This window comes from Lynx rufus, unplaced genomic scaffold (assembly GCF_022079265.1).
Source record: "Lynx rufus isolate CCGP_SWC_20201006 ecotype Redwood Valley unplaced genomic scaffold, mLynRuf1.p SCAF_21, whole genome shotgun sequence".
Lineage (NCBI taxonomy): Eukaryota > Metazoa > Chordata > Mammalia > Carnivora > Felidae > Lynx > Lynx rufus.
This window is the reverse complement of record NW_025814836.1, coordinates 15,631,050-15,645,206: the sequence shown is the minus strand read 5'-3', so window position 1 is coordinate 15,645,206 and position 14,157 is coordinate 15,631,050. Positions and strand designations below refer to the sequence as shown.

At 41.1% G+C, this 14,157-nt stretch overlaps 1 protein-coding gene across 6 annotated transcripts in view; it reads left to right on the top strand.

Moving 5' to 3' along the window:
* MCTP2 (multiple C2 and transmembrane domain containing 2) overlaps positions 1-14,157 on the top strand; it is a 238,519-nt gene that overhangs the window by 40,350 nt on the left and 184,012 nt on the right. For all 6 annotated transcript variants that reach the window (XR_006963408.1, XM_047086646.1, XM_047086644.1 and 3 more), the window contains exon 2: positions 12,267-12,802. Coding sequence is in view for 5 of the 6 variants with exons in the window: in XM_047086646.1 (XP_046942602.1) it covers positions 12,335-12,802 (468 nt within the window). In the remaining variant the exon portion in view is untranslated. The remainder of the gene's footprint in view (positions 1-12,266; positions 12,803-14,157) is intronic.

The window sequence follows — 14,157 nt, the reverse complement described above, 5'->3', positions numbered from 1 at the left end:
TTGGCACCACATACACATTTTTAAGAACTACATTTTGGGTAGAGTGTTTTGCAGCCGAAAGTAGCAAGAAAGCATTATTATAAAAAGAAATTCTTTTATGTTTATTTATTTATTTTGAGAGAGAGAGGCAAGCATGAGCCTGGGAGGGGCAGAGAGAGAGGAAGAGAGAATCTCAGGCAGGCTCTGTGCTCTGTGCTGAGCCCCATGTGGGGCTCAAACTCACAAACCGTGGGATCATGACTTGAGTCGAAATCAAGAGTCAGTTGCTTAACCGACTGAACCACCCAGATGCCCCGGGTGTCAACATTTTGAAAGTATGGTTCCAAATAAGAAAAAAGAAAGCCATCAACCCAATAATGGGTCGCCTTTCACAATTTCAGATTGGCAAATACTAAAAAAAAAATCTTGTAGCGGTAGGTGCAGACAAAGACATTGCACGGTAGAAACTGATTGGCTGCTGTTGGGCATATTAATTAATATATCTACTTTGGAAAATGGTTTGGTAATACCTACGTAGTCAAGTTTTGGATACACATACCCCACAAGTCAACACTTCAACTCTGAGATAGGGTGTTTCTCAGTGAGGCCTTCTTGGTAATTTGGGCAGGACAAGTCTGTCTTGTTACCTTTCATAACCCTGATCTGCGCCCACTGTGTGTGGGTTATGCCTCCTACCATGGCCGTGAAAACAACCGAACATTCTTGACACATTTCTAACCACTTCTAGTGGGGGCAGTCCAGAGCTGATTGAAAAACCCTGGGAGAGGGGTGCCTGGGTGGCTCAGTCAGTTGGGCATCCGACTTTGGCTCAGGTCATGATCTCGTGGTTCATGGGTTCGAGCCCCACATCGGGCTCTGTGCTGACAGCTCAGAGCCTGGAGCCTGCTTCGGGTTCTGTCTTTCCCTCTCTCTCTGCCCCTTCCATGCTCGCGCTCTGTCTCTGTCTTCCAAAGTAAATAAACATTAAAAACATTAAAAAAAAAAAAAAAAAAGAAAAACCCTGGGAGAAACTAACATAAACCCCAGAAGACAAGTCTAAGAATATTCTTTCAAGTCTGTTTAATTCTGTTTTTAATAATAAAATAGAGTGAGCATCTTAAGTAGCCAGAAAAATTAATCAATAAATTACAACATCCTCTAAAAACAGAATATTAGGGATGCCTGGGTGGCTCAGTTGGTTAAGCATCTGACTTTAGCTCAGGTATGATCTTGCGGTTTGTGGGTTCGAGCCCCAGTTTGGGCTCTGTGCTGATAGCTCAGAGCCTGGAGCCTGCTTCAGATTCTGTGTCTCCCTCTCTCTCTGCCCCTCCTCCACTCACGCTCTGTCTGTCTCAAAAATAAATAAACATTAAAAAATAAATAAATAAAAACAGAATTATATGCTTCTTAAAATGACTTTAACAAAGCTACATTTATCATTGCGGATACAGTTCCTGAAGGTAACGTTGATTGAAAAGCATGGAACAATATACTACTTACATAAAATGTATAATCAGTAAAGTTTATGACCATGATAAATAGTATTATGTTTATCCTTGAACGTTATGGAACAAAATATATGGAAACAATAAATACAGTTTTCAACTACTGATTACTTCCAGCAGGGAATGATGGGAAAGTCACACACAAAATGTACTTAAATTTTTATTCCATAAGGTATGTCACTAGTACGTGCATGATCTATACTTTTCTATACACCACTGAAGAAATCTAAGTATAAAGAACAGCAACGAGAGTGGATATGGGAATACATAACGAAGGCTGAAATGTTTGGATAGAACTAATAGGTCCAGAGATCTGAAAATGATTGGGGACTGAGGTGGATAAAAAATGTCAGGCAGGGGGCACCTGGGTGGCTCAGTCGGTTAAGCCTCCGACTTCAGCTCAGGTCACCATCTCGCGATCCATGAGTTCGAGTCCCGCGTCGGGCTCTGGGCTGATGGCTCAGAGCCTGGAGCCTGCTTCCGATTTTGTCCCTCTCTCTCTGCCCCTCCCCCGTTCATGCTCTGTCTCTCTCTGTCTCAAAAATAAATAAACGTTAAAAAAAATTAAAAAAAAATGTCAGGAAGGATGACATGGAAGATCAAAGGCCTTTACAACTATTTAGAACAAGAAAACCCAGGAAAGATTAGAGATCTCCCTTAGGGCAAAATATAGTGATTAAGCGTTGAAGCCCCCTATTTGTTAGTATTTGTATCATGTTTGCAAAGCACTTTCATGGCCATGATCTCCTTGGGTCCTACCAAGTGATATGGCAATAAAACAAGAGATATAAAGTAGGAAAAGAAGTCCATGGTACCTGACATGGGGGTAAGTCACTTTCTAGCTTTTTAAGTTGACATCATTTCTTTAGATGCAGTTAAAGTGAAACATAGTGTGCTGAAGAAGTTTGCATTTATGATCTCCAAGAGCCAGTGTTTCTACTCTTGGGATGGGTGTAGAGAATTAGAAAGCTTCTAGAATTCTAGACTGAGATCATTAGCTAAAGAGATACGGTAGAGAGCATTTGGAGGGATAATGGCCCCCATGGTCTCTATGTTTCCTGATGACATTGAGATGTCCTGCAAAGTGTCCAACACGAAACTGGCTCAGTTTTGCTGCCAGAGCACCACTTTCCCCCAGAAAATTGGGTTATTCCTTCTCTGCTGTTGGGTTTTTGGTTCCTCTTGAATGTTTCTGTATGTTGCTCATGGTTAAGCATGGCGCATAGACTCCCACAGATTTGATCAACTGTTTCCCATCTTGCCTTCTTTCTACCTTCCTTGAAGACCCATCAGTTTCTTCTTCTTCTTTTTTTTTTTTTAACGTTTATTTATTTTTGAGACAGAGAGAGACAGAGCATGAATGGGGGAGGGTCAGAGAGGGAGGGAGGCACAGAATCCGAAGCAGGCTCCGGGCTCTGAGCTGTCAGCACAGAGCCCGACATGGGGCTCGAACTCACGGACCGCGAGATCACGACCTGAGCCGAAGTCGGACGCTCAACCGACTGAGCCACCCAGGCGCCCCTCATCAGTTTATTCTTTAAATTGAGCTTCCTGTCTTCTCTTGCTTGCGTTTGTAAAATTTCAGTGCTGTAATAAGATTTTGCTCTCCTGCTCCTCCTCCTTCCCTGGTTTGTTTTATTTCACTCCTGGTAAGAAATGAATCAGAAAAATTTAGAATATTTCCACGTCTTCCACATCTGTCCATTTCGGCAACTTATGCTAAGGCATTGACGTTCCACCGAATATTTCTGTGTTGGGGGTCCCTAAGGCCACCCCCAGGTTTGGTGGCTCTTTAGGAGGACTTACAGAACTCGGTATTTGGTCTGAAAGCGATGATTTGCTCTGGGAAAGGATGGATGCAAAACAAAACCAGCAAAGAGAAGAGTGCCCAGGAAGTCTGGAGGAAACCAGGCACAATCTTCCCAGTGGGATCAACTAGGGCATATTTAATTCCTCTGGGAAGGAGTTGCGGCAACATGTATGATACGTTGCCTACCGGGGATGCCCGTTAGAGAAAACTTTTTATTGGGTTTTAATCGGGAACCGGTCACATAGATCCTCTCTGCCTAGCATGTACTAAAATTCCAGACTCTTAGAAGGAAAGTAGGAAATCGTTTGCACGTACAGTGGGGGCACAATGAGCCACTCTGGTCAGAGTGATTGGAAACCTTGCAAAATCTTAGGTTCCCAGACACCATCTCAGGACCAACCTGGAGAGCAGGAGTAAGAGGTCAGCAATCTCAGACCTGCTAGTTGTGCTTTTTTGCACTGATTACTTTATTCTTTTGTTGGATGGAATGTTCACTGGTGCAGACTCATTTAAAAAATCACGTGTCCCTTTTGCTAAACTCCTTTCAGGGAGAGGTGCTAATTGTGGATATCCTGTTAGAGATTGGAATAAGAGTGACAGCACAGGTATCTGAGGGCTGCAGAAACTCCAGCCCCTTCCCCTTTCCTTCAATCCTCTCCAGACAGAGTATGAATTAGGAATGACTGATAAAGAGAGAGGAGTGATTCTGGGACCTTCTTCTACAGGTGAGATTTTAAAGAGAGTAGCGGTGGGGCAGAGTATGGCATCAGCCAGAGAAGACAGGAACTGCTTTCAGTTAGTGTATTTTGTTTCTTTCCAAGAACATAGGTAGTGGGACTGAAAAAGGCATCCAGTCCTTTTGGTTGGTCTTCCTCTTGGAGGGGATTCTGTCCCCGTGATTTAAAAAAAATTTTTTTATAATGTTTATTTATTTTTGAGAGAGAGACAGAGCATGAGCAGGGGAGGGGAAGAGAGAGAGGGAGACACAGAATCCGAAGCAGGCTCCGGGCTCCAAGCTGCCAGCACAGAGCCCGATGCGGGGCTCGAACCCATGAGCCGTGAGATCATGACCTGAGCTGAAGTCGGGCACTCAACCGACTGAGCCACCCAGGCGCCCCTATCCCCATGATTTTTTTTTTTTTTTTTTTTATTTAAAAAAAAAATTTTTTTTTTTCAACGTTTTTATTTATTTTTGGGACAGAGAGAGACAGAGCATGAACGGGGGAGGGGCAGAGAGAGAGGGAGACACAGAATCGGAAACAGGCTCCAGGCTCCGAGCCATCAGCGCAGAGCCCGACGTGGGGCTTGAACTCCCGGACCGCGAGATCGTGACCTGGCTGAAGTCGGACGCTTAACCGACTGCGCCACCCAGGCGCCCCACCCCATGATTTTTTAAATAATATATCTAACATGTAGAATGATCTTTTCTACCTCAATTGGATTAGAAATTTAGTAGCAATTTGACTGATTGATTGGGAAGCTGCATTTTAGGGGGGGAGGGAAGCCAAATTTATTTTAAAAGCGGTTGCATTTTCTGTTTCTTATATAAGAGTGATTTGCAGGGACTTCTCTATTAAGGATAGTCTCCTTTATTATTTTTCTAAAATTTTTTTAATGTTTATTTATTTTTGAGAGAGAGAGAGAGAGCGAGCACGAGCGAAGAGGGGCAGAGAGAGAGGGAGACACAGAATCCGAAGCAGGCTCCAGGCTCCGAGCTGTCAGCACACGGGCCGATGCGGGGCTTGAACCCGCTAACTGCGAGATCATGACCTGAGCCAAAGTCGGATGCTTAACTGACTGAGCCACCCAGGCACCCCAAGGATAGTCTCCTTTAGATAACATTTCTGTGGTGGGGAAGTTGTTTCTTATAACCAGCTCGATTAAATATAGTCAAACGTAGAGCCTCTTATCCCTGTTTTATCACAATTCAAAATAATCCTTTCACAGACTAGAATTTGCCTTTATCCTTTCCACAGGAGGAAACGGATACCACAGGAGGAGTGTATATCATCAGATTTTCACCTTTATTGAATCTAGTTTAAATTTTGCTTTTTCCTCCCACTTTAACAGGGTGCGATATGAAATTTCCTTTCTGCCGGTGATAAAAATATCTTAATGGTTCTCTAAAAAGCTAGTAATGACACATTCTGACTAGTAATAACTACTTGCGGCTCTGTCCCTTGAGTTGGTACTTAGATTGTGAAAATAAACCCTTTTCATCATATTTACGCTAAAGGGGAACGTCGAGAAGCACAGTCTGAGCCCGGGTGACTGAATAATGTGCCGAATAATCAATTATGCTGTTGTCATTCTCGGACCGATCTCTCCTTTGTGTTTCTTGTTCACACCGTGGATGTGGTGCAGGTTCAATCAGATACTTTGGGGCCGGCATTTAAAAGGTTTGCTGTTCTCTTTTTCCATTTGGCCAATTGCTCGCAGCCAGCTGGGGAGGATGTCTGGGTTAAAACCGTAATAAATGAAACTTCCATTAGGCCTCTGGGCTTGGGGCCATTTCCTGCGAAGACCTTATCCTGCCGTTAGTGGTTTGAAGAAGCAGAAGGCTTCTTTCCGTTCAATAAATGAAGGCTGCGTGTTACCAGGTTGGGCACCACAGGTAACTCGTCGGGCGAAGCTTCTAGCGCTGATGGTTTGCAGAGCGCGGGCTACATTGTCACTTGCAGCTCTTTGGATCTTATGATGATAACCTGGGAACTTCTGTCATGCTAGACGATGGAGCTGATATGTTTCAGTTTGTTTGTAAATCTCCTCTGAGGTGAGGAAAGCTGACTATGCAGTTAGTTGGGTTTGTCTCACCGGCTTTTTTCTTCAAGTCTAACTGTTCCTTGAATTTATTCTTGTGTTAGACTTTCCATCTTCATGCGCCGTTGGTTGGAGGGGTAATGTTTTCAGGCGTCGAAGCGACCGCGGTCTAGTGGTATATTCGCTTTATGTACACCTTTGAGAGCACCTCTTCTTGGAGGGGCCTGTATTTTAATAGTTATACGTTTGTAGTTCTGGACCTCTGGTTCTGTGCTACTTACACACATGGGGAAATTTTGGTCAGAAGGATTTTGCAAAACTTACTTTTTTAAAAAAAATTTTAATGTTTATTTATTTTTGAGAGAGAGAGAGCGAGCGAGTGGGGGAGGGACAGAGAGAGAGGGAGACACAGAATCCGACGGGAGCCAAAACAATGATGAGGGGGATGGCCTTCCTACTTCATGATGCTGTAGTTTTGAGAACAGGGCTAAATCATTGCTTTCTTTCCTTTTCTTTTTCCTCCCTTCCTCCCTCCCTCCATCTTTCTTTCCTTTTCTTTCTTTTCTTTCTTTCTTTCTTTCTTTCTTTCTTTCTTTCTTTCTTTCTTTCTTTCTTTCTTGTTTTAATCTCTATCAATCCTCCCACTACTCCACTACTCTGGTGGGATCACAGTAGTGGGTTGTTTCTGATCAGAGGATTGAAAAGGGGAGTTCCAAGGGTGCCTGGGTGGCTCAGTGGGTCAAGCGTGTGACTCTTGGTTTTGGCTCAGGTCCTGATCTCACGGTTCGTGGGTTCGAGCCCCTCATTGGGCTCTGTGCTGACAGTGTGGAGCCTGCTTGGCATTCTCTCCCTCCTCTGCCCCTCCCCTGTGCACTCTCTCTCTCTCTCTCTCTGTCACTTTGGAAATAAATAAGTAAACTTAAAAAATTAAAAATAAAATGAAGAAAAGGGGACTTCCAGGGTATCAGAGAGTACCAGGGGAAGCAGCTGAGAAGAGGGGCTCAGGAAATGAGTCCATAAAGCTTGTGAATTCCTGAACTGACCACAGCCTGCACATTCATGCATCTGATCATGATTAGCATGCCATCTACTTTGAGAATGTAGTTATTGAATAGAGCTCTATGCAAGTCTCAGAGTGACCTCTATACGGTGCGTACCCAGGACAGATTGCGGTGGCCCTTCATGGCTTTTGAGAACAACACTGACCTCAGCCCACAAAATGTGGGTTGCAATTTGTGGCTGGAAGCTAATCAGATGCCTGACAAAACAATAACATCAGCATTCTCCATAGATTTAAATAAGGCTCGAGATTTTGTAAGAACGTTCAGAATGTCTAGGATATGATCCATGTTGGCCTATGAAGAACTACAAAAATCTCAAATCGCATGGAACAGACAATGGACGACAAATAAAATATGACTTTAAAGCAGCTATTATAAAAATGCTTCAGTGAATAATCGTGAATTCTGAAGTAAAAGGTAAATTGGAATGTATCCATAATGAAATAGGAGATACGAAGTAGAACCAAATGGAAATTTTAGAACTGAAAAATACAATAGTCTCCCCACCTTGCCCTCTCCTACCCCACCCCCGGATTTCCTCACTATGTACATTCAGTAACAAAATGGAGATGAGAGAGGAAAGAACCAGTAAATCTGAACGTAGATCAATAGAAACTATGCAGTATGAACAAAGGAGAGAAAGATTGAAAAATATTGAACAGAGATGCTGAGACTGATGGACAATAACAACAGGCATAATGTTTGTATTATTGGAGTCCCGGAAGGAAAGGAGAAAGAATGTGGCTAAAAGTATCCCAAGAGATAATGGCTGCAAACTTTCCAAGTTTGACAAAAGACATAACCTTATAGATTCAAGAAGCTAAGCTACCCCAAACAAGATAAACTCAAAGAAACACACACCCACGCATATCATAACTGCTGTAAACTAAAGACAAAATTTTGAAAGCAGTCAGAGAAAAAGTGACACCTTCTCTGTAGGAGAACAGGGATTCAAATGACTCAGATTTCTCAGTGGAAATCATGGAAGCCAGAGGAAAGGTCATACCATTTTTAAAGTGCTGAAAGAAAAGTGTTGAATCTGGGATTCTAAGAAAATATCTTTGAAGATGAAATGAAGATATTCTTATATGAGGTAAAATCTAAAGAATTTGGAGTCGACAGACTTGCAATAAAATAACCAGTTAAGGAAATTTCTTATACTATTGGGAACTGATACCAGAAATTTGAAAATCAGGAATGGAGAAAATGGTAAATATGATAGACTGTTCTTTTCTTCTTGAATTATTCCAAATACCATTCATGACTGAAATCAAAGTAAAAGCTTGTCTGATAGGAATTTGCAATGTATTTAGATGTAATGTAGAAGACAACTTTTCAAGGGGCGAGGAAGAGGATACCTATATCATTATATGGTAGGCAGAATAATCTCCTGCCCTACAGAATCCCACATCCTAATCCTCAGATGCTGTGAATATGTTACGTTAAGTGGCAAAAGGATTTTGCAGATGTGATTAAGACTGTAGACCTTGAGATAATGAGAATATGCTGTATTATCCTGGTGGGCCCAACTGAATCACATTGAGTCCTTAAAAGTGGAAGAGGACAACAGAAAGGTGGATCAGAGAGATGATTCTAAGGAGAGTGTGAAAGGTTAATTATGCATGTTGTAACTTCTAGAGCAACCACTAAAATTTTATTAAAAGAAATGTGGTCAAAGTCATAATTGATATATTAAGTGGAACACTAAGAAATAGTGTTAACCTTGAAAAAAGCAAGGAAGAGAAACAAAAGAATAAAAAACAATGGAAACAAACAAAACACATAGGTTGGGAACCCTTAATACAAACATATCAATTATTACATTAAATGTAAATGGTCTAAACAAACCAATTCAAAGAGATTGTCAGATTGGATTTAAACAGTAAGAAGATATACCAATTGTAAACATGTATCCAACTAACAGCCCTTCAAAATACAGAAGCAAAACCTGACATAGTGAAAGGAGAAATAGACAAATTCATAATTATAATTGAGTAACCCAGCACACCTCTCTAGGTAAGACTAGTAGACCGAAACTGAGCAAGAGTATAGAAGAACTGAATCATTAACCCACTAGATCTGATAAACATTTATATAACATTCAACCAAATGCTAGTTGACTAAAATATTTCTAAATGAAGATAGAAACAATCCTTTTTAGCATATTTGCAAGTTAAATTATGAGTTGTGAAATAAGGTATTTGTGTCTTACTAATGCGAAATAGAAGTTTATATTTAGAGCAACATTTTAAAAAGCAGCAAAAAGTGTAAAATATTTTATGCTTTCAAAGCTAGAATGACTCAGTGTGCAATAATTGAAATTATAATAATTTAAAAACCAGTTAACATTGTCTTAAATATTTACTCTGTGCCAAGCAGTGTTCTAAACACCTTATATAGACTAATTCATTCAGTCTTCACAAGAGGCCAATGAGGTAGTTATGGTTAAGCTCTGTAAAATTGAAATAATAATGAGATCCAGAGATTTTGAATAAATTGAGTAAGATACCAAAATTGGAAATTATGACAACAGTATCAATCAAGATTAAAAAAATAGTTTTTCTTCGCTGAACACTTTCTCTGCCTTTGACGCTGTGCCTTGCACTTTGTGTCCTTCTGTTTGTACACCAGATAATATAATCCCCATTGGATAGGTGAGACAATTGAGGCTTAGTACAATGGCTTGCCCCTGATGGTACCTCTAAGTAGGATGTAGCAAAGCAAAATTCCAACCCATGGAGTCTGTCTCTAGAACCCTAGCTTTTCATCTCTGCATTGCCTACTGAAGATACCCATTTCATCCTGGGAGAAGCTCTTGCCTGTACTGGTGGTCATCTAACAAAGGCTGTAGACTCTCACAGTCCTGCTCTTCGAAAGACAATAACTTCTCTATGGCTAAATATCCTGTCTTGGAGTGAGATAGGGCTGAGTACAAACGCTTGGAGTCCTTGATTTTAGAAAATGTGTTTTGTTGTGGCTCTTGACCTCTTTTATCCTCAGCCAAACATGACAGTGGAATAGAGGCAGGTCAGAATGACCTGACCCACTGCTCTTTTTTGTTCTGGAAGGGTCTATTATGAGCTACTTGACACACAGAATAAGGTTTATTTCTCCAAATTTGATTTTTTTGGGTTAAATCTCTAAGTCCTTCAGATAAATATCTTTTTAAAAACATTATTTTTCATCATGATAAGTATACTCTTTAATTCCCAACTACTCAGTCACCTCCCCTTCGGTAACCATCAGTTTGTTCTCTGTAGTTAAGAGTCTACTTACAGCTTCTCTGTCTCTGTCTCTCTCTCTCTCATCATTTGTTTCTTTTTTTTTATTTGAAAAGATTTTTTAATGTTTATTTTTGAGAGAGAGAGCGGTGGGGGAGGGAGACAGTGCACAAGCAGGGGAGGCTCAGAGAGAGAGGGAGACACAGAATCTGAAGCAGGCCTGAGCTGTCAGCACAGAGCCTGACGCAGGGCTTGAACCCACCAACCGTGAGATCATGACCTGAGCTGAAGTTGGACGCTTAACCGACTGAGCCACCCAGGCACCGCTGATCATTTGTTTCTTAAATTGAACATGTGAGTGAGATCATATGGTACTTGTCTTCCCCCCCACCCTTCGGTTTATTTATTTTGAGAGAGAGAGAGAACATGCAGGGGAGGGGCAGAGAGAGAGAGAGAGAGAATCCCAAGCAGGCTCTGCACTGTCAGCACAGAGCCCGACGCAGGGCTCTATCTCACGAACTGTGAGATCATGATCTGAGCCAAAATCAGGAGTCGGATGTTTAACCGACTGAGCCACTCAGGTTCCCTGGTATTTGTCTTTTTCTGACTTGTTTTGCTTAGCATTGTACTCTCTGTCTCTATCCATGTTTTGCAAATGGCAAGCAAGACTTCCTTTTTTTTTTTTTTATGGATGGATAATATTCTATTGTGTATATGTATACACAAATATATCTACCACACCTTCTTTATCCCGTTATCTCTTGACGGACACTTGGGATGCTTCCATAGTTTGGCTGTTGTAAATAATGCTGCATTAAACATAGGGGCACATGTATCCCTTGGAATTAGTTTTTTTGTGTTCTTTGGATACATACCCAGTAGTGCAATTCCTGGATCATAGGATAGTTCTATTTTTAATTTTTTGAGAAACCTCCATGCTGTTTTGCAGAGTGGCTGCCTCAATTTGCATTTCCACCAACAGCGCATAGGGGTTCCTGTTTCTCCACATCCTCTTCAACACTTGTTGTTTCTTATGATTTTGACTTTAGCCATTCTTACAGACTTAAGGTAATATCTCCTTGTAGCTTTGATTTGCATTTTCCTGATGATGAATGATGTTGAACATCTTTTCATGTGTCTTTTGGCCATCTGGATGTCTTCTTTGGAGAAATGTCTGTTCATGTCTTCTGCCCGCTTTTAATTGGATTACTTATTTCTTGGGTGTTGAATTATATAAGTTCTTTACATATTTTGGATACTAACCTTTTATCAGATATGTCATTTGAAAATATCTTCTCCCATTCAGCATGTTGCCTGATTGTTGACTGTTGTTGTTTTCTTTGCTGTGCAGAAGCTTTTTATTTTGATGTAGTTCCAATAGTTTGTTTTTCCTCTTATTTCCCTTCTCTCAGGAGATATATCTAAAAAAAAATGGTACAGCCAATGTCAGATTACTACCTGTGCTCATTTTCCAGGATTTTTATTGTTTCAGGTCTCTTGTTTAGATCTTTAATCCATTTTGAAGTTATTTTTGTGTTTGGTGAAAGAAAGTGGTCCCGTTTCATTTTCTTGTATCCAAATTTGATTTGGATTTGATCCCTATTGAGTCCAATCTGTAATAACTCAAATTACCCCCTTTCCTGCATAGCATTTACTGGTCTGTGTCATTACATATTTATTTGTGGAGCATTCTTATCACTCACACTCAGATTCTGTGTTTCCCTCTCTCTCTGTCCCTCCCCCCCAAAAAAAATAAAAATAAAACATTAAAAAACATTAAAAAAAATACTTGCAGACATTACCGATCAAATGCTTCAGTCTTGATCCCTTAGTGGAAAATGTGAGACTTTCAAGTCACACTTTAAGCTTTGATGTGCTCGGCTACTAGCGCGAAGGCTCATGTTCTGTCTTCTTATATTCTGTTTTCTAGGATCCACTGAAGTTGTTTTCCATAGAGAGACACTCTCATGGAGTGATTTCCTGGGTCTTCATGCAGTCATGGATATGGATAAACCATCTGTCTGGGGCTCTTTGAAACAACGGACCAGGCCTTTGTTAATCAACCTGAGCAAGAGAAAGGTGAAGAAGAATGCAAACAAACCCCTAGATCTAAGGGCAAGGCGTCCCCTGGACCGCCGCCTCAGCCTTTCTGTCCCTGACCTCCTGGAGGCCGAGGCCTTGGCCCCAGAGGGGCGGCCTTACTCTGGGCCCCAGTCGTCCTATACCTCAGTGCCCAGCAGCCTGTCGACTGCAGGGATCTTTCCCAAGAGCAGCAGTAGCTCCTTGAAACAGTCTGAAGAAGAATTGGATTGGAGCCAGGAAGAAGCAGGCCACCTCCACGTGGGGGAAACAGACTCCGAGGAGGCCTATGCCTCTCCTGCCGAGGACAGGAGACCTTCCAGCAATGACATCTTGGATCTGCTCCAGAAAACTCCCCTTGAAGAGGATGCACTGGAAGAGCCGGAGGTGAGACCAGGGCTGGGCGCTTTCCTATTCCTTTTTCTTTTCTTTTCTTTCTTTCTTTTTTTTTTTTTTTCTCTGTTTTAAGTGCACTCGATGCCCTTGGAAAATTTGGTTGGGAGTTATTTTTGTGGTTAGCTTGGAGGGAAAGAATGTCATTTACAAGAATGTAGATTCAGGTGATATTGATTGCACCCACTGTTCCCGTCTGTTTTAGGGTTGACCTCTGTGTATTTTAAAACTATTACAGACAACCTTTCTGGGATACTTTAAGGCATTAAAAGCCCTATTGGATGGGTTTGCCTTTTTCCATCTCCCTGCCAAAGAAATTAAGAGCATAACTTTCCCTCGAACTTTCTGCTTTAAGCGTACACGTGTCTCTGTCTCCACCACCGCTCAGTCCTCCATACGCAAGAATGCATGGGCGTGTGTGCATGTGTATGTGCTAGGGCACACGTGTGGATACTGGTTTGTGGACAGCTTCACTTGCATGCTCTAAAAAACACCAAAAGGAAGAAATCTGAAGGATGCAAATTCTTACAGATTCACTGATTTTACAAAGCTCTGCTATTTCAATAAGATAAAAGAACCGAATCTAGTTATGAGACAAATCTTGTACTTCTAGAATGAATTTCATGTAAATTCAGCCACCAGATTACTAAATCATGATTTGGATGATATTAGTATTTTTTTTTTTTTAATTTCCACATTAATGGCACTGAAGTATGTTGTGGTGTCGAGGGAAGTTAAGTTTTGTTTTTGTTTTTTTTTTTTTTATATTCCAGGTTAATGTTATACTTGCATGGGAAGCTGGTTATTTAACTGAGCATTTTGGTTTTACTTTCAGAACCAAAGCCTGTTAATTCTGTCATATCTTTGGGTGTCATTACAGAATGGATCGTGGGTACTCGGAAGGTGTGACCAGATTCCTTTGGAAACATTACAATAAAACACCCTTAGCCATTCAATGACTATCTTTTTCACTGCCCCTTACATTTAGGAAAGTCTTTTTGCAATGAGGTTATGGTTTTTACTGTTGTTTCTAAATTGAAAGGTTCTATTTCTGTTCATCAAAATATAAATTAGGTGAATTATTAAACATAGCTCATAATTCACAGTTGAGTGGGAAGGGGGTAACATTGAGAACTAGATACTGGAGTTAATCTTTATCTTGGTACTTATAAGTTATCAGAAAAAAAAAATGGGTGGGTTTCTTGGCTTTGACCGGCTAACGCTCTCAGATTAGAATTTTTTTTTTTTTTAAGTTAGTGCTGTGAAACTGTTTTGCGGACTATAAATATTTGCATACCTACGCTGGGGCACCTTAAGGGTTACGACTGGAAATAGAAATGGATGGGAGA